This window comes from Tursiops truncatus, chromosome 11, assembly GCF_011762595.2.
Source record: "Tursiops truncatus isolate mTurTru1 chromosome 11, mTurTru1.mat.Y, whole genome shotgun sequence".
Taxonomy (NCBI): domain Eukaryota; kingdom Metazoa; phylum Chordata; class Mammalia; order Artiodactyla; family Delphinidae; genus Tursiops; species Tursiops truncatus.
Genome location: NC_047044.1, coordinates 71270126 through 71290610, shown reverse-complemented (window position 1 = coordinate 71290610; position 20485 = coordinate 71270126). Strand labels below are relative to the sequence as shown.

The window sequence follows — 20485 nt, the reverse complement described above, 5'->3', positions numbered from 1 at the left end:
AGTAAGGGAGCCTGACTCCTTCAGCTCGTTTTTCTTTCTCAAGATTGCTTTGGCTATTTGGGGTCTTTTGTGTTTGCATACAAATCGTGAAATTTTTTGTTTTAGTTCTGTGAAAAATGCCATTGCTAGTTTGATAGGGATTGCATTGAATCTGTAGGTTTTTTTGGGTAGTATAGTCATTTTCACTATGTTGATTCTTCCAATCCAAGAACATGGTATATCTCTCCATCTGTTTGTATCATCTTTACTTTCTTTCATCCGTGTCTTATAGTTTCTGCATACAGGTCTTTTGTCTCCTTAGGTAGGTTTATTCCTAGGTATTTTATTCTTTTTGTTTCAGTGGTAAATGGGAGTGTTTCCTTAATTTCTGTTTCAGATTTTTCATCATTACTGTATAGGAATGCAAGAGATTTCTGTGCATTAATATTGTATCCTGCTACTTTACCAAATCCACTGATTAGCTCTAGTAGTTTTCTGGTAGCATCTTTAGGATTCTCTATGTATAGTATCATGTCATCTGCAAAGAGTGACAGTGTTACTTCTTCTTTTCTGATTTGGATTCCCTTTATTTCTTTTTCTTTTCTAATTGCTGTGGCTAAAACTTCCAAAACTATGTTGAATAATAGTGGTGAGAGTAAATAACCTTGTGTTGTTCTGATCTGAGAGGAAATGGTTTCAGTTTTTCACCATTGAGAACAATGTTGGCTGTGGGTTTGTCATATATGACCTTTATTATGTTGAGGAAAGTTTCCTCTATGCCTACTTTCTGGAGGGTTTTTATCATAAATGGGTGTTGAATTTTGTCAAAAGCTTTTTCTGCATCTTTTGAGATGATCATATGGTTTTTATTCTTCAATTTGTTAATATTGTGTATCACATTGATTGATTTGCAGATATTGAAGAATCCTTGCATTCCTGGGGTAAACCTCACTTGATCGTGGTGTATGATCCTTTAAATGTGCTGTTGGGTTCTGTTTGCTAATATTTTGTTGAGGATTTTTACATCTATGTTCAACAGTGATATTGGCCTGTAGTTTTCTTTCTTTGTGACATCTTTCTCTGGTTTTGGTATCAGGGTGATGGTGACCTTGTAGAATGAGTTTGGGAGTGTTCCTCCCTCTGCTATATTTTGGAAGAGTTTGAGAAGGCTAGGTGTTAGCTGTTCTCTAAATGTTTGATAGAATTTGCCTGTGAAGCCAACTGGTCCTGGATTTTTGTTTGTTGGAAGATTTTTAATCACAGTCTCAATTTCAGAGCTTGTGGTTGGTCTGTTTATATTTTGTATTTCCTCCTGGTTCAGTCTCGGTAGGTTTTGCTTTTCTAAGAATTTGTCCATTTCTTCCAGGTTGTCCATTTTATTGGCATAGAGTTGCTTGTAGTAATCTCTCCTGATCCTTTGTATTTCTGCAGTGTCAGTTGTTACTTCTCCTTTTTCCTTTCTCATTCTATTGATTTGAGTCTTCTCCCTTTTTTTGTCAATGAGTCTGGCTAATGGTTTTTCAATTTTGTTTATCTTCTCAAAGAACCAGCTTTTAGTTTTATTGATCTTTTTTGGCTATCATTTCCTTCATTTCTTTTTCATTTCTTTGTGATCTGATCTTTATGATTTCTTTCCTTCTGCTAATTTTGTTTTTTTTTTTTGTTCTTCTTTCTCTAATTGCTTTAGGTGTAAGGTTAGGTTGTTTATTTGAGATTTTTCTTGTTTCTTGAGGTAGGATTGTGTTGCTGTAAACTTCCCTCTTAGAACTGCTTTTGCAGCATCACATAGGTTTTGGGTCGTCATGTTTTCATTGTCATTTGTTTCTAGGTATTTTTTGATTTCCTCTTTGAGTTCTTCAGTGATCTCTTGGTTATTAAGTGGTGTATTGTTTAGCCTCCATGTGTTTGCATTTTTTACAGATTTTTTCCTGTAAGTGAAATCTAGTTTCATAGTGTTGTGGTCAGAGAAGATACTTGATATGATTTCAGAGTTCTTAAATTTACCATGGCTTGATTTGTCACCCAAGATATGATCTCTCCTGGAGAATGTTCCATGAGCAGTTGAGAAGAAAGTGTATTCTGTTGTTTTTGGATGGAATGTCCTATAAATATCAATTAAGTCCATCTTGTTTAATGTATCATTTAAGTCTTGTGTTTCCTTATTTATTTTCATTTTGGATGGTCTGTCTATTGGTGAAAGTGGGGTGTTAAAGTCTCCTACTATGGTTGTGTTACTGTTGATTTCCCCTTTTATGGCTGTTAGCCTTTGCCTTATGTATTGAGGTGCTCCTATGTTGGGTACATAAATATTTACAATTGTTATATCTTCTTCTTGGATTGACCCCTTGATCATTATGTAGTGTCCTTCTTTGTCTCTTGTAATAGTCTTTATTTTAAAGTCTATTTTGTCTGATATGAGAATTGCTACTCCAGCTTTCTTTTGATTTTCATTTGCATGGACTATCTTTTTCCATGCCCTCACTTCCAGTCTGTATGTGTTCCTAGGTCTGAAGTGGGTCTCTTGTAGACAGCATATATAGGGGTCTTGTTTTTGTATCCATTCAGCCAGTCTGTGTCTTTTGGTTGAAGCATTCAGTCCATGTACATTTAAGTGTGAATATCGATATATATGTTCCTATTCCCATTTTCTTAATTGTTTTGTGTTTTTTATTGTAGGTCTTTTCCTTCTCTTGTGTTTCCTGCCTAGGGAAGTTCCTTTAGCATTTGTTGTAAAGCTGGTTTGGTAGTGCTGAATTTTTTTAGCTTTTGCTTGTCTGTAAAGGTTTTTAATTTCTCCATCAAATCTGAATGAGATCCTTGCTGGGTAGAGTAATCTTGGTTGTAGATTTTTCCCTTTCATCACTTTAAATATGTCCTGCCATTCCCTTCTGCCTTGCAGAGTTTCTGCTGAAAGATCAGCTGTTAACCTTATGAGGATTTCCTTGTATGTTATTGGTATTTTTCCCTTGCTGCTTTTAATATGTTTTCTTTGTATTTAATTTTTGATAGTTTGATTAATATGTGTCTTGGTGTGCTTCTTCTTGGATTTATCCTGTATGGGACTCTCTGTGCTTCCTGCACTTCATTGACTATTTCCTTTCCCATGTTAGGGAAGTTTTCAAAGGACCTCATTTTAAATGTCACTTCCTTACCATCTTCTTCCTTTCTTCTCTTGTCTTCCCTCCAGGCTAGGTTGGCTACCATCTGGTTTACCTTTCCCTGGCACCCACTCTTTTTCTTCCAGTGCTCATTACTATAAATTTTGATCTAAAGTATATTGTCCTCACAAAATTGTAATCTCCTTTAGAACAGGAACTGTTTTAGACTTGTTCACATGTATCCCCAGTGCCTACTAAGGTATGACATATAGTAGACGTTTGATAGATGATTACTGAACTAATTTGTGAAGGAATTAATGACTGACCCTTGGTAGACCATCAATATTTGCTAAATATTAAGTAAAAGAAAACTAGAATTTAGCCTAGTGGAAACAAAGAGAATGAAGAGAGCATGGCAAGGTGAGATACATTAGGGCATTCAAAGACTGGGCCAGCTCATAACTTTCTCCAAGGAAATTTCAAGTCAGCACCACTAGATGGGACTTTTTGTTACTGCTTTTGACTGTCTCTTTACAAGAAAATTTGGTGATTAAACCTTGGGAATAAATAATGTAAAAACCTTTCCTTCTGAATAATCTTGTAGTATCTGAAACAATGATAGAAATTTTGAAACCGATTTTTTTGGGCAGTGATCCATTAATAAGACTTTATAATCATGTTAAACTGTTTAGAATTCCATATGAGAATAAGTACATATATTGATATATAAGGAGGAGAATAAGGAAGTGATTGTTTTTTGGTAGTTTAGCCCTTTGACAATAATTCATACGAAACATTTTAAAAATTGATATGATACATAAATGGAAGTTTTGCTATTATCATAGTAAAATTAGAAATTGATTAAAAATAGAAAATAGAGATTTGAAACAAAACGTTTCATTTAAAAAAAGAGGTTAGGGCTTCCCTGGTGGCGCAGTGGTTAAGAATCTGCCTGTGAATGCAGGGGACACAGGTTTAAGCCCTGGTCTGGGAAGATCTCACATGCCGCGGAGCAACTAAGCCTGTGCACCACAACTAGTGAGCCTGTGCTCTAGAGCCCACGAGCCACAACTACTGAGCCTGCGTGCCACAACTACTGAAGCCTTTGTGCCTAGAGCCTGTGCTCCACAACAAGAGAAGCCACCGCAATGAGAAGCCCGCAAGCTGCAACAAAGAGTAGCTCCTGCTTACTGCAACTACAGAAAGTCTGTGCACAGCAACAAAGACCCAATGAAGCCAAAAATAAATAAATTAAATAAATTAAAAAATAAAAAAATAGAAAATAAAAAGGAGGTTATAAAATAAAATGTGTATTATATACATGACTAGTTTATGGTAAATCTTATTTATATTAAAATGTGTAACAATTTCTAAAAGCTAATGTTAAAAACTATATTCCCAGGATTATGTTATACTGCTTATTCATTAAATCATTAGTTCAAAAGTATTCTTCCATTTTACTCATTGCAGGAATAGTTTACGAGAAAAACTGAATTAGACTCTAAACCTTATTTCTATGAGCGTGCTTTTGACCTTCTACCTGTTATATTTTTCCTGGCTTTACCCATTTTATTAGCAGAGCAGGTAGTACCAGTCAGTATACTGAAGTTCTCTTGTAGATTGTGTTTTCAATTTTTTGGAAAATTCTTAATGGTTCTAGTTACCAGAAGTATGGAAGGCAGAAATATTAGCTAAACTTAAGTTGTTCAGGTGGTTCATTAAAAAATTTTAAAATATTGTCTTCCAGACTCTGAAGTGTTTGACACATTTGGACCTGCAAAGTAATAAATTTACATCATTTCCCCCTTACTTGTTGAAAATGAATTGTATTGCCAACCTTGACGTCTCTCGAAACGACATTGGACCCTCAGTAGTTTTGGATCGGGCTGTGAGGTGCTCAACCTTGAAACAGTTTAACCTGTCCTACAATCAGCTATCTTTTCTTCCTGAGAATCTCAGTGATGTGGTAGAGAAACTTGAACAGCTCATTTTAGAAGGGTAAGAAAGGGGTTCATTGAAGAAAAAAGGGTCACCTCACATTGAAGTTTCATAAGGTTGACATACAATGACATTGTTTCCATAGTAATGACTTTTACATGGTAATGTGATAAAAGACTGAGGAAATTCATAATACAGCTTCTTTCAATTGACTTAAATTTTTAAAACTAATTTTAAAATTAATAAATGTGCTTTAATGCTATTTTTGAAGATATTTTGACTATTTTTCTTCAAAGCATGTGAATTTATGCAATTTAATCCTCATTTTGTCTCTTACGACTAGAAATAAAATATCAGGAATATATTCCCCTTTGAGCCTGAAGGAACTGAAGATTTTAAACCTTAGTAAAAACCACATTTCATCTCTATCAGAGGACTTTCTTGAGACTTGTCCTAAAGTAGAGAGTTTAAGTGCCAGAATGAATTTTCTTGGTAAGTGTTTTATATGAGTCTTCTCCTTCCAGTCCTTTTGAGTGTTGTATGGGTCGAATGCAACAAATAAATGTAATTGCATGAGCCATATATGGACATTTTAGGTGGGGATTTAAAGGTGGCATTCCAGTTAAATATTATGCCGGAGTTTTAAATATCAAGTTAGCAGGTTGGTGATAAAAAGAAATGAGCTGTCAAGCTGTGAAATGTGGAGGGAACTTAAATGCATATTGCTAAGTGAAAGAAGCCAGTCTGACAAGGCTACACACTGTATAATTTCAGCTATATGACATTTTGGGAAAGGCAAAACTAAGGGGTTAGTAAAATAATCAGTGATTTCCAAGATTTTGGAGGGAGGGAGTGATGACTAGGTGGAGAAGAGGGGATTTTTAGGGCAGTGGAATTCGTTTGTGTGATACTGTAATGTGGATACATGTCATTATACATTTGTCAAGACCCACAGAATATAGTACAGAAAGAGTGAACTCTATTGTAAACTGTGGACTTTAGTTAATAATTTATTAATATAGGCTCATCAATTATACATACAAGTATACCAAACTATTCTAGTTGTTCATAATGGGGAAAAGATGCATGTGTCTGGGGTGGTGATGGTGAGGGGAAAAGATAGATGTGGGAGCTCTCTATATTTTCTGCTCAATTTTTCTATAAACCTAAAGCTGCTCTAAAAAAAGTCGTTTTTAATATTTTAAAATTTTAATATTAAAAATTGTATTACAGTATTTAACATGTTGTTATTGTCATAGGCTAAAATGTCAATATCTTGGACTGCAGATAGTCATTAAACTGTGGTTCCTTTTACACGATTATACTAAAAATGCTTATAAGTTGCCTGAGCTGCTTGAAGCAGAAATACTGAGTTTCCTACTGAAGTTTCTTCAGCAGATTTTTGGAGTATAAGTACTATTATTATTATTATTTTTTGCGGTACGCGGGCCTCTCACTGTTGTGGCCTCTCCTATTGCGGAGCACAGGCTCCGGATGCGCAGGCTCAGCGGCCATGGCTCACGGGCCCAGCCGCTCTGCAGCATGTGGGATCCTCCCGGACTGGGGCAGGAACCCCGTGTCCCCTACATCGGCAGGCGGACTCTCAACCACTGTGCCACCAGGGAAGCCCACTATTATTATTTTTTAGAAATAAAATTAATTATTTAAAAGTTTTTAAATTAGTTAGGTTAATGTGTATTCATTGAGCTCTTGCTCTGTGCAAAATATTATAATAATACACAATATGATCATCACTTTTGTTAAAAATCCTGGAATACTCTATGTTCTCGTAGCATGTGAGACAACAGGGAATTATGTTCATTTGTAGCCTGTCTGAAAGTTCTAATATTGAGGAACAGAATACTTCTATGGAAATAAGTGGGAACTTTCCCTGTTTTATCTTCCTTAATGGAGGCCATGCATACCTTGCCACCCACGTACCTATACCTGACTTGGTAAAATAATTTTTAATACTGTTTAATAGCAGAAAATAGTTTGACAACTTACTTTAAAATATTTTATTTTCCCAGAACTTTGAGAAACTACTAACAATAAAATCCATATTAATTTGCATAGAATTATTTTCCTTCTTTTTCCCTTCCTTCCACCCTCTTTGGATATTGACCATGTTCTTACCATGAGAGTGAAACTGGGGAATAGAGTGATTCACTCACTAGTGAGTAAAGCAACCCAGTCTCTGTCCTTAAGGAACGTGTAGTTAAGTTCAGAAGACTGACATTGAATAATGATGGAATAAATAAATGTAATTGTATATCGTACTAAGTGCTGTGAGGAGAAGTTTCAAGATGCTATGAGGGTACCTCAAGGGGATCTGATCCAGACTGTGGAGGCAGGGAAGTGTGTCTGTGTCTGTGACGTTTAATTAAGTTAAGTCTGGAAAGAAGAGCATCTGAGGGACCCTAAGGCTAGCTTATGGTCAATATGTTATCTCAGCTGAATCTCACAAAAATCCTATAGGGTAGGACAGGTATGATCTCTGCTTGACTAATTGAGGAAATTGAAGCACTGAAATTTTTGTGTGGCATGTTCAGGGGCATAGAATTAATTAATTAGTTGTGAAAGCTTGAACATACCTATGTTCAAAAAATGTTTGCGCTGCACAACTTTGTAATAATTTTAGAAGTGGTTTTATATTTGGAAAGACGCATTATGGAGGTCATACCTGAGTGGGACCACAACCATTAAAAATTCCCATGTGGGGGCTTCCCTGGTTGCGCAGTGGTTGAGAGCCCGCCTGCCGATGCAGGGGACACGGGTTCGTGCCCCGGTCCGGGAAGATCCCACATGCCGCGGAGCGGCTGGGCTCGTGAACCATGGCCGCTGGGCCTGCGCGTCCGGAGCCTGTGCTCCGCAGCGGGAGAGCCCACAACAGTGAGAGGCCCGCGTACCACACAAAAAAAATAAATTCCCATGTGTAATGAAGTTTTAGTTCTTTGATTTTATCAGTCTTCCATATAGAATCTGAACCTTAAGACTTTTAATTCCTAAGTGGAGAATCATTTCTACTAATTTATTTTGCTACAAATACTTTTTGGAAATAGGTGAAGTATAGCATGTACCTTTCTGCTTCTCAGGAAAATAGCTTCTAGTAATGTCCTGGAACATTTTGACCCTCGAAGATTTTCTGGATAAAACATAACCCATATTTTTAACCTTGAAAATGCTAAGAAATAATTTCTCAAGCCACTTTCATAGAACCACAGATTTTCAGATCTCTGAAGAATCTCAGAGTTCATCTGATTTAGCTTCACTATTTTACAGATGAGAAAACAGTCTGTATGATTTGCTCAGTTTCCAAAATTATGTTCCATAGAATTTTATTCCTTGGAGGTACCTCGTACTGTATTTCCCTTTTGGAAATTCATAAAATATACCAGAATATTGACAGCTCTGAAATATTAAATTTTATTTTGCATAATGTTTCCCTAATCCCTTTTTTTTTGTAAAGTATATATTTTTAGTCTCAAAAGATATAAAATACCTTAGGAATAACTGACAAAATTGGCATATCTGTCTTAAAGGGAAATTTGGCATTTCTAATGAAATTGTAGATGCCCTACTGTTCAGGAATTCTACTAGTGGTTATATACAATAGAGGCATCCTCTCACTGTTCACAGAAGACCCTTTTGCTTTTTGGTTTTTTTTGACAATTTGCTAAACATTGTCATAGGCACTGAGTATTCAGCAAGTAAGCATAAGCATAGGAATATTTATTATGGCATTTTTCATAGTAGCCAAACATTGGAAAGAATGTAAATGTCTATCAACAGGAGAGTGAATAAATTGGCTATATTCATACAATGGAAATGCTATGTAGCAGTTAAAATAAATGAATAAGATGTATTTATCAACATGAAGAATAAATCTAAAAAAATTGTTACATGAAAAAGCAAATTGAATATAGACATGTACGATATGATAATATTTATGTAATGCAAAACAATAATATGTATTACCTGTGGATGCATACATCATAAAAGTACAAAAGCATGTATTGAAATAACACCAAATTCAAGGTAGAAATCTCTGTGGAGAGGTCCCTAATCTCTTAAGATCATATGATCAAAGAATACTTTTATTAAGTAACATCCATAATTATTCCATAGAATACTCTTTACAAGATGGTATTATAGAAAATTTTTATTTTTATATTATATTGTGGATTAGTAAAATATTCCAAAATGTTTTGTTAGACTTAATTCAGAGTAATTTGAATTAATCTATAATGTATGTCCCATAATATCACACATAATTTGAAATGAATATTCTAATGATTTCTACTTTGTACAGATGTTGGACAGATGAATTTATACTTAGACACTTTTGTGGCTTTCAGGTTAAAAGAGTCTTATAATTATGGTGTATTGTTTTAATGTTTTGTGGTAGTATTAATTTATTTTAAAAGTAGAATTATTTTATTGTCAGTGTGAGAATGGAAATTAAATTATGTGACAGATCATTGGTAGCTGCTCTTATTGTAGAATCTAATGGAAATCTAGTTAAAGTTATTAAAATGTCCATTATCTCACTTTCATTTTCTCTTAGCTGCTATGCCTTTTTTGCCTTCTTCCATGACAAGCCTAAAATTATCTCAAAACAGATTTACATGTGTTCCAGAAGCAATTTTAAATCTTCCACAGTAAGTTTATTATTTTAACTTTAAAAACCACACGAGGTGGAACAGAACCTTCAGAAATATGGTTTTAACTTAGACATATAAATGTAATTGATTTCTAAACCTACTAAACTTAATGTTTTAAAATCTATGAATGTTTGACTTTTAATATTAGACAAAAGATGTGAATTGTTATTTGGACTTTTCAACTTTTATATTAATTTAATGTGCTGTTGTGTAGAAACAATTTAAGAGTAATTAATTGTTGCATTATTATAATCAAATGAGATTGTACTGGCTATCACTTTAACTTTTAAAATTTCACTTGCTTTGGGGATTATGTTGCTAAAACACTATTAACTTTGAAATTATACTTGTTATGTTCGAGTGACATTTTTGGTGAAGAATAGGATAATTTATGTCGTTCCAAGTATTTGGGGATATTTTTGGTTAATTTCATTAAAAATAAAAGCTTCCTATTAAAATCCAGGCATTAATTAGATTTCAAATGTGTTGTAATCTTAAATAACTATTCTAGTAGTGTTATTTATTATAAATAAAATCCATCAAGGTACATGTGCAAATATATACATATACAGGCAAATAATACTTAGTTATAATTTAGCCATGGAAGGTGTGAGACAGATGAATAATAGTTAATTTAAGTCTAGGTTTAGAATGTGTCAGACACTGTAGTTTACTGCTTAACAGTGGATCATCTTTTTAATCTTCCTAATAATCCTATGAAATACTTACTGTTATCATCTCCACTTTATAATGAGAACTCTATTTCATAAGAGAGAGAAAGTAACTTGCCCGAAGTCACAGTTCTCAAACACTGATGGTTTGATTTCAGACTCTTAATAATTCTGACATACAGGCATCTATAGAATACAGGTGGGCGGTCCTATATTTTAAACATAATTTATTCTTGAAAATGTGTTTGGAAGCCACCTATTTATAAAAGCTCATTAGAGGCCTTCCCTGGTGGCGCAGTGGTTGAGAGTCCGCCTGCCGATGCAGGGTTCGTGCCCCGGTCTGGGAAGATCCCACATGCCGCGGAGCCTGCGCGTTCGTAGCCTGTGCTCCGCAACGGGAGAGACCACAACAGTGAGAGGCCCGCGTACCGCAAAAAAAAAAAAAAAAAGCTTATTAGAAGATGCATGTCATAAGAAAGCTTTCTTCCCAGAGAACTAAAAATATTATGCAGTCCCTAATTACACTATACCTTTAGACACCATCTTCAGGTATACATTTTAGTGTTTTATATGTATTTTTTAAATTTATTCTTTTGTTTCACAAATGAGCGTGTGGTTGGCCAGCTTCAGTCTCCAAGCTTAGTCTAAAAGCTAAGAGACACTGCCTTTGAACAACCTGACGATTCTCAACTTTGTCTCAGTTGCACTGTTTGTTAGACATACATGTCTTATCTTTAATATAGTCAAATTAATTTTCTTGTTTTCAACATTTTTATAAGGTAACTAGGGCAAAATCTAGATCATTTAAAAATTAGAGCAATAATGTTGCTCTGCAGATCTGAATCTTGGTCTAGCAGGCAGTACAGCTATTTGAGCTTAGAATTAATTCATAATACTTCAAATATGCTGGATGAAAGGGATCAGTATACAGTAGTAAAAGTCCAGGCAACCTTTTACATAGTCAAATATACCACAATTGTTGACTATCTTTATTCTTCCTACACATGTACATTTACATGTGACATGTGTTTTTCTGCTATTTCCTGCAAATTTTGGGTAGCTATTCCTGCCTGAAAGCAACAAATTTACATTGAGGGCCTACTGTATACAAGACATCATGCTCAATGTTATGATATTTTTCACACTGAGGCTGGCTGCTAAAAATGATAGTAAACTTAAGGACCCAACCTCTGAAGAATCCCTCCAGGTATGAGTGAAATTGAACAGAGAAATGGAGGCTACATATTTGTAAATCTTGTATAGAAGGCAGGAATCTTAATGACTGGTTTTGCCTTTGTTAATTATGATTTCTCATGCATCATAAGTGTTTGTAAAACACTTGGTCTTTCCTTATGGTTCACATTTTTATGTTTCTCAAGTAGGGAAATTAGGCCTCAATTTTGTTTTTATTGGTCCTTTTTAAAATGTTCCTGTTGAGACATGCCTTTTTTTTCTAGCCTGTATATACCTTTACGTACACAAAAAAACATGTATGTACTCATATATAAATAATGTTAGTTTTAAAGTTATACCTTATTCTCACTCTGGTGAAAATTACTTGTGATGTTATTTCATGTATTTTGGAAACACTCATTTGATTTTTATCTGGACATTGTATTGTTTCAGCCTGCGGTCCTTAGATATGAGCAACAATGATATTCAATATCTACCAGGTCCTGTGCACTGGAGATCTTTGAACTTAAGGGAACTCTTGTTTAGTCATAATCAGATCAGTATCTTGGACCTGAGTGAAAAAGCATGTGCATGGTCTAGAGTAGAGAAACTACATCTTTCTCATAATAAACTGAAAGAGGTAAGAGGTCATCTTTATTTGTTTAGAATTATTTCCAGTTTGAAAATATGCTTTTATAATTTGCATTATCACAAATGATCATTTCAAAATCTGTTATTTGATATTGCTTACTTTTTGAATAAGATCTAATCCTACCCTGAGGTAAATGGGTATATTAACAATGCTTAATTTCCTTAAAAAATCACTTTTTCTGCTCTATTTTATTTTGAATATTTATATATATATATTTAATTATGAATGTGTGTAATGCTTTAAGTGTGACAATTTATCACAAAATCGCTAATCTGTTAACAGACTCTCAGACACGCTGTATTTGTCAAGTTGTCTCCGGGCCATATATAGCCTGTGTTTTTCAGCTGACATTCTTTTCCACATTCTTAAATTTCTGCATTCACCCAAATGGACAGGTCTCTGTTATAAATCTGAAATTGATTATCCATTCGTCCCAGAAAATTTTTTTTTTTTTTGCCAGGTTCAAGTCTGTTGCCTATAAAAGCCAAAAAAACAGTAAAGTGTCTGAAGCCATGAGGTTCAGAATAACTCTGAATATTTTGGAATACCTGACTTTTTTTGCAGCAAATTAATGTTTGCTATTATAGAAGTAATGACTATTGCTTAAAAATTTGGAACAGAAAGAAATTCCAATATTTATGCCACTTAAGGTATAAACATTTAGTTGTATTTTAAGAACAGTAAGTTGTACATAAGTCTGTGATGATTAGATGTTTAGTTTTACTGAAAAACGCAGTGTGAGGGAATAGACTGAAGCCACAGATGATTGGTTTTGGATACATAAAAAGAACTTCTTTACTTTCAGTGTTGTGAACTGATGAAATATGTTAAGGAGGCAGAATGGGTTTTTAAAGATTATAAATAAATGACATAGATTGGAGTAAGTCCTTTATATGTATGTTTTCAAACATTTATAATGAAAACTATGACAAACCTTTGGAAAGTTTTAGAACTCTGTTGAGAGGCTGTGCAAGGTGCTGATGGGATCTCTGAGCCTCTCTTGTTTCATATTAGCATCTTGTGTTTTGGCAGCACACATTTCTTTCTTCCCACCAACAGGATTTGCCCTTTTTTATTTCATTAAGATTCCTCCTGAGATTGGCTGTCTTGAAAATCTGACATCTCTTGATGTTAGTTACAACTTGGAGCTGAGATCCTTTCCCAATGAAATGGGGAAATTAAGCAAAATATGGGATCTTCCTTTGGATGAACTGCATCTTAATTTTGATTTTAAACACATAGGATGTAAAGCCAAAGACATCATAAGGTTAGATAATTTTATTTTCATTTGTTTTTATTAAATTTGTTTCAGATATCCTTTCTTTGTGACTTTGATGGATATATAGTTACAATTTAAGAAAAAAATATATAGTACCATCCAACGTTTATTTGTCATTTGCCCTTTATTTAATAAATGGGTTTGTTTGGTGCCACTGCAGAGTTTTTCATTTCCTCCTAGCCAAGTTAAGGTTGACAGAATGGCTTCTCCTTATCATGCTTTTCAGTAGAAAGGGACTCTAGAAGGAAATTATTACTATTTGGTCTCTTGTTACCAGTTATACAATCTAAAGAAATAAAGCATAGTATTATAACTTCTCAAGCTGCATTTCATATAGCAAATAGTTATCGTATGTCTATTATATCTTAAAGCATTATAGTTACTTAAATGATATAAAATTACATCAATTTTGCTTAGGAAGCTGATAACCTACTCAACTTGATCATCTTTGAAACCACCAAAACTTCCACGTATCACTGTTTCTGGTTTTATATTTTATGAACTTCAAATATCTTTAATAATGAACTTTATTCCACTCTTTGTTACTGTTTGAGCACATTAATTACTCTTTGAGCACATTAGTCTTATTGTTACTGTTTGAGCACATTACTCTTATTGTTACCTACCTGTAAAATCATTTATTTTTATTTCCACAAAACTACTGCTATCCATATTTATCTTACAGGTTTCAGCTCAGTTATCACCTCTTAATGTATCCTTGACTTGCCTATAGTATCCACTAAGTCAAGTACCATGGCTACATTTACTTACTATTTCATTCTTGGCACCAAACACGGAGTCTGGCATACAATTAATAATTGTTGCATTACGAGTGAACTGCAGTTACCTAAATCTCTTCTTTAAAGTTTCTTAATTTATATTTAGCTTTTTGTCTCTTTTTATGAACAAAGATTTGGTTTTTTTTGTTCTCCTGAGTGTGATTTAATTTGAAAAAACAAAAAAGATCTTTTCATCAACTATGTTAAATAAACGTGACTAGCCCGCACCCTACACAATTATTTCCCATGATTTTCCTGCCTGAAACTGGAAAAGATGTTCATATAAAAATTTATTCAATTCTTACTAAACATTTAGTAGAACTGGTTTTCGATGTGTTATGCTATATTATCAAGCTACTATATAACTAAATATTTTTAAACATATTTAACATTTTTAGAGAGAACATAGACCTGGAGTAATTTAGAAATTGTAGTCCTCATTTGCTTTTTTAAAGAATGACAAAGAATGAATTCTTAATAAATAGACATTTGGACCATTGATTTTCTTGTTTATTGGTGATGAAAACAGAACATAAGCTGTATGTGAGAAAATGACTGATTTCAATAACAGCAGGTACAAGATCTGATCTGCCAGATCTTGTTTTCTAGAGCATCAAATAATTCAAGAAAATAATGATGCTTTTTGCTCAGATCATCAGGAATGTTGGACAGATTCCTATTAGTTATGAGAACTAATCAGTCAATATTCCCTAAGATTCACTTATGATTTAGTTTATTTTTCTAATTTTAAACTGTGGCAACATTTTAACATAATTAAAATATATCTTTCTATATCCATTTTATTTTTGAGAACATTTAAATGTACTATTAATTTAAAGGTGGTTGCTAGCCACCTGCAGCACTTCTAGTTAGTTTCAATTATTTTTGCATTAAGACTTAGGAACAGCAACATATTATCTGCTGATAGTATAATCATTTATATGTATCAATTTATAATTTAACCAATATGTTCTCCCTTTCCATTTATATTATGTATATGCATGTATGATATATATGAATATATACATTATGTATACCATACATGAATATATGTACGCATACACATGTATAATGTACCAAATACGACCTCACTATCAAAGTTTAGTATAGCAGTATGCTTATATACTCTACCTTGATTGTTTATCCTGTGAGCTTTGTAAAATTTTATACTTTGGGCTTCCCTGGTGGCGCAGTGGTTGAGAGTCCGCCTGCCGATGCAGGGGACACGGGTTCGTGCCCCGGTCCGGGAGGGTCCCACGTGCCGCGGAGCGGCTGGGCCCGTGAGCCATGGCGGCTGAGCCTGCGCGTCTGGAGCCTGTGCTCTGCAACAGGAGAGGCCACAACAGTGAGGCCCGCATACTGAAAAAAAAAAAAAAATTATACTTTATAATTTTTAGGGTTTTATTTGTGTTATTTAAAGAAATTATGTGTGTGTATAAAATTCTAATGAGTATTACAAACATATTTTGAAATTTTGATTATTTCTGGTGATAGAATATCATTATATTTGATAATGCTGCCGATCATTATCAACTACACCAACATCACTAACAAAATATATGCATTAATAGTGCATTGAAAGACACATGCATTATTAGTTACATGAGCTATGCACTCCTTTGCATACTGTATTTTAGAACAGTTTGATATTTGAAAGAATTCAGTGCATAAGAATTCACCTATATCATAAGTACACTGCTAAGCAGTTTATTTTATTTTTGTTTTTCAAATACCAGGTTTCTTCAACAGCGGTTAAAAAAAGCTGTGCCCTATAACCGAATGAAACTTATGATTGTGGGAAATACCGGGAGTGGTAAGACCACTTTGTTGCAGCAATTAATGAAAATCAAGAAATCAGATCTTGGGATGCAAGGTGCCACAGTTGGCATAGACGTGAAAGACTGGCCCATCCAAATAAGAGGCAAAGGGAAGAAAGACCTCATTCTAAATGTGTGGGATTTTGCAGGTATTTATTTTGCTAGAATTTTTTATTCACACATCTTTTTAAAACAGGGACTTAAAAACTGAATTTTCTGTTCCAATACTGCAAAGAGACCTGGTGGATCCTATGGAATTATTCCAAAGCCACTTATTTCTCCTAATTCTACCCTTGCCACCAGAATGGAGAAGCCGTGGAAGGAAATGTTAGGAACCAGTACATGCTAGCTGAAGCTAAGTAGCTGACACATGTGAAAAGTTGTCAGTCCCTAGTAAAAAGCCAGTGTAGCCATGTAACCATCATCTTTTTATAGTTTTTCTCTTTCTTTGTGTGATAAATGGTGGATAGTATCACTTAATTTTATTTTTGAAGAAGATAAAGAATTCTTGCCTATTTTCTGGAAGGCTAAAAAATTCTCTAATCTTTATTTAGGTTGTGAGGAATTCTACAGCACTCACCCCCACTTCATGACCCAACGAGCCCTGTATCTTGCTGTCTATGACCTCAGCAAAGGGCAAGCTGAAGTTGATGCCATGAAGCCTTGGCTCTTCAATATAAAGGTGATCTGTTCTAATCATTTGAAAATGGAAAATAATTCTTGGGTTTTTTTGGTATGTAAGGTAATTTATTTTGGGCAAACAGGTGCTTCAAATAGTCTCTTCAAATAATTTTTTAAAAGAAAGAAGCACTAAAATTTTGAGTTGGGAAAGTAATTAAGTTGTGACATGAAAATAGTGTTTTCTATATTAGTGAGAGTTATAGAAACTGGAAACCCTTTTAAGCTATAAAAATTGAGAGTTTATAAGTTAAACTATTTTTGATATTATTTTGATATTATTTGATATTATTTCTGTTTTTTTTTTTTGGCTGTGCCACGTAGCTGGCAGGATCTCAGTTCCCCGACCAGGGATTGAACCTGGGCCACATCAGTGAAAGCCTGAATCCTAACCATTAGGTGACCAGGGAATTCCCTGATATTATTTCTTAAGGGTAATATGAACTTCCCTAATTTAAAATAAACCATAGTGAAAAAAAGCAATCTGTGCATCACCAACTCTGTCTTCAGAGGCAATTTAGTGTGAAGTCCTTCAGATCTTACAGTTTTAAATGGTCCCAGATTAATAGTATATTTGGAATTTTGCAATTTTTCCAATTTGTCCCTTGCTGTCATATTGTCAGCTATTACTTTATGTATATATGGTTTTAAATATATATGACTTTTTAGAATTGAGACCAAAGTAAGAGTGAATGGTCTTTGAATGATGCTCCAGTGGGCTCTTCTGTGAGGCAAGCCCTTGAAAAGATTTGTCAGGAAATTTCAGCTCCATCAAGCTTGTTTTGTCATTTTGATAATTTTTTAAACTTCCTTTTTTTGACTTTATTATAGCTAGCCAAAGTGAGAAAATACTATAGTCGCAGTAATATTTGCTTTAGTGACTTTTTTCATTGTAGACTCCACACTGAATGACTTTAATATGAATTAAGGAGATTGAATTTACAGGTAAGGAAGAGAAAATATAAAACAAATTGTATCACTCTGAAATAATTTGGGGGTTATTAAATACTATTTTATTTAGAAGACCAAAGCACACTTAGAGAATAACCCATTTTAAGGCACGGAAAAAGCAAAAGAAAAATATACTATTACTGTTACATAGGCCACCTGAAAGAAAAGTGGTAATAATTGGATAAGAAGGGGCATAAAATTGACTTTTAAAATTTCATAAGGGTGAGTTTTTTCTTAGGTTTAAGGAAGGAAAGGAAGTTGTTATTTTCTTCTTAGAAGTCTTGATTTCTCATTTCCACTCAAGTGAATTTCATAGAAAGTGAATGTCAGTGGAAATGTAAGCAGTCTTGATTTAAAAAAAAAACACAAAAGTATTTTGTATCTTTCCCCATAGGCTCGTGCTTCTTCATCCCCTGTGATTCTTGTTGGGACACATTTGGATGTTTCTGATGAGAAGCAGCGCAAAGCCTGTATCAGTAAAATCACCAAGGAGCTCTTGAACAAACGAGGGTTTCCTGCAATACGGGATTACCACTTTGTAAATGCCACTGAGGAATCCGATGCTTTGGCAAAACTTCGGAAAACCATCATAAATGAGAGCCTCAATTTCAAGGTAACATGGTTCATTGCCGACTTTAGGTAGTAGATAAATATAATTTATTAATTCTCATGTTGTGCAACTGCTAAGAAATGTCAAAAGTCTTGAGAAGAGAGCAGCTATCTTGAAACTGTGGGTGTTTTTCAGAGCTGTTAACATTATTAAAGTACTTTCAGTTTTAAAACTATTTATGCTATACTTTATTTCAAACTCATAGAAGTGGGAATAAAAATAATTTGAGGATACTGAGAGAAACTAAGAGGATATCTGAGAGGCTGAGAGAATATTCCTGAGAGAATCTGGGGACATGTTTCTGATGCCCTTTCTCTCCCAACTTCCTGTAGTGGTGATTCAATCCAAAGGATAAAGACGAATGTTGGGGTCTTGGGGTTATCTTTCTTATATTTTCCATCTGCTCCTTTCTTTTCGAGTTCTTATTTTATGCTCTCCTTGATTTTCTTTGTTGTTCCTTCATGTCTCTTGTCACTGTGATCTCCCTTCCAAATATTTTTTTCTCAATATTGGGAGAAGTTTCTTTCATCTGATAATCAGGGTCACTAATTTGGTTTTCATCAATGTCTAAGCAATTTTTAGTTCATACAAACTGCGTTTTTTCATTTTGGGAATTATGTTTTTGATTTCAAAGTTTTCTTCTGGTAAGACAAATGTAATTCATAGAGTTCATAAAACACAAATAAATTGGTTAACAGTGAGAACACTTGTTATTAATACTTGCAAGAGAAAGAAATTTTACCTGGGTTCTACAGACAGCATGGTATGAACTGTACTGAAAAACACCGTGAATAGTTCAATATAACAACACAATCGTGGATTTCACTGTTAGTCTCTGTTCGTTTAGCTCATTAGCACTAATGATCAAGGCCATGGCTTATAACAAGGGTCCTGTTTTGCCTGGACAGTCCCAGCATAATTATTAATTGTGTCCCACTGTATTCTCAGAAGCATTCCAGTTTGGATGATAAATTATATGGTCACCTTGGTTATAATGTGTTGGCTAGTTAGCTTAGTTCTTTTCCATTTCCACAGATTATGTTCCTATCCAAAACATAATGAGCCATTTATAAACTGGTCTTTGTGGTGCCCAGGGAGAGAATTTGCACATTTGTATCTTTCAGCACATTTATCCCAGTCACTAAAAGCTTTTACAAATGATGGATCAGTGACATTTTATATAAGAAGAATGAAATATCATTTATTTGTAGATTTTCTTACTTTTTTTGTGGGACATATGACTAAAGAGTAATATGACTTTTAAGAAACAAATATGCAAAATTAATATATTCAATTAAATATTCCCTTTACCCAGGGAGTTTTCTTTTGAGACTATACCTGTGCTTACAGAACTTTGTTGTTATTTATAATATTTTAATATCTTCTCTTTTTATCACTGGTATCAGAGCATTTATCATATTTTAAAAAAGACTTCTTGGAGGATGAGTTTGTTTTGAGAAAGCCTGAATTTAGTTGAAGCAAAGTCTGGATAAGGTGGTTCATCAAGCTGGACTGGTATTGCTTTAGGCTAATAACAATTTATCACTATCAATCAATGAGACCAATTTTCTTTCTGCACTTGTACATGAACTCTGAAGGCAATACCAGATAAGGAAGTAAAACAAATGCTTTGAGAAATGGCAGTATTATTTGAAGAAAGGTATCTATTGCTAATGGATACGTCATTCTGGCATATTGGTTTGAAAATCTGTTTGATTGCTTTGCAGAGTAGTGACTCAGATGACCCCAAAACAATAAACCTGCCAGAACTTGAATATTCTTTCCTCCCTGAGGTGCTTCAACCTGTATTCAAACAACAGCTTTTAATCTACTGGAAATCTTTTTTTGTTTGCCCTTTCATTTGTTTTTCATCTTTTCCTTTTATCTTGGCTCTTTTCTAATCTTTCCCTGTCTCACCCTTATTAACATGTGTCTGTGCAGACTTCAGAATAAAAGTTTTTTTGTTTTTGGCTGTTGGTGACCTGATAATAAAGCTTAAAGCAAGGAGGACAAAACAGAATTCAGTGCCAACCATATCCCTCTCAATCTTGTCCAGCCCCTTAGCAGAGTGGGATCCTTTGCTGGCCCTGTAATCCAGCCCTGTAAAGTTCATCCTTTTGTTCCTTGATTGCTTTCTGTGAGAACTCTTGTTTACTTTCATATGTAGGTTTCCCTTGGGTTAAAACATAAATTTCA

At 34.2% G+C, this 20485-nt stretch overlaps 1 protein-coding gene across 7 annotated transcripts in view; it reads left to right on the top strand.

Annotated features, from left to right (window-relative positions):
- The window catches only part of LRRK2 (leucine rich repeat kinase 2), a 153718-nt gene that overhangs the window by 77096 nt on the left and 56137 nt on the right, over nucleotides 1-20485 (top strand). For all 7 annotated transcript variants that reach the window (XR_004528996.2, XM_033866912.2, XM_073788830.1 and 4 more), the window contains 8 exons: nucleotides 4825-5075; nucleotides 5359-5507; nucleotides 9583-9676; nucleotides 11977-12163; nucleotides 13261-13442; nucleotides 15970-16199; nucleotides 16605-16732; nucleotides 18074-18292. Coding sequence is in view for 6 of the 7 variants with exons in the window: in XM_033866912.2 (XP_033722803.1) it covers nucleotides 4825-5075; nucleotides 5359-5507; nucleotides 9583-9676; nucleotides 11977-12163; nucleotides 13261-13442; nucleotides 15970-16199; nucleotides 16605-16732; nucleotides 18074-18292 (1440 nt within the window). In the remaining variant the exon portion in view is untranslated. The remainder of the gene's footprint in view (nucleotides 1-4824; nucleotides 5076-5358; nucleotides 5508-9582; nucleotides 9677-11976; nucleotides 12164-13260; nucleotides 13443-15969; nucleotides 16200-16604; nucleotides 16733-18073; nucleotides 18293-20485) is intronic.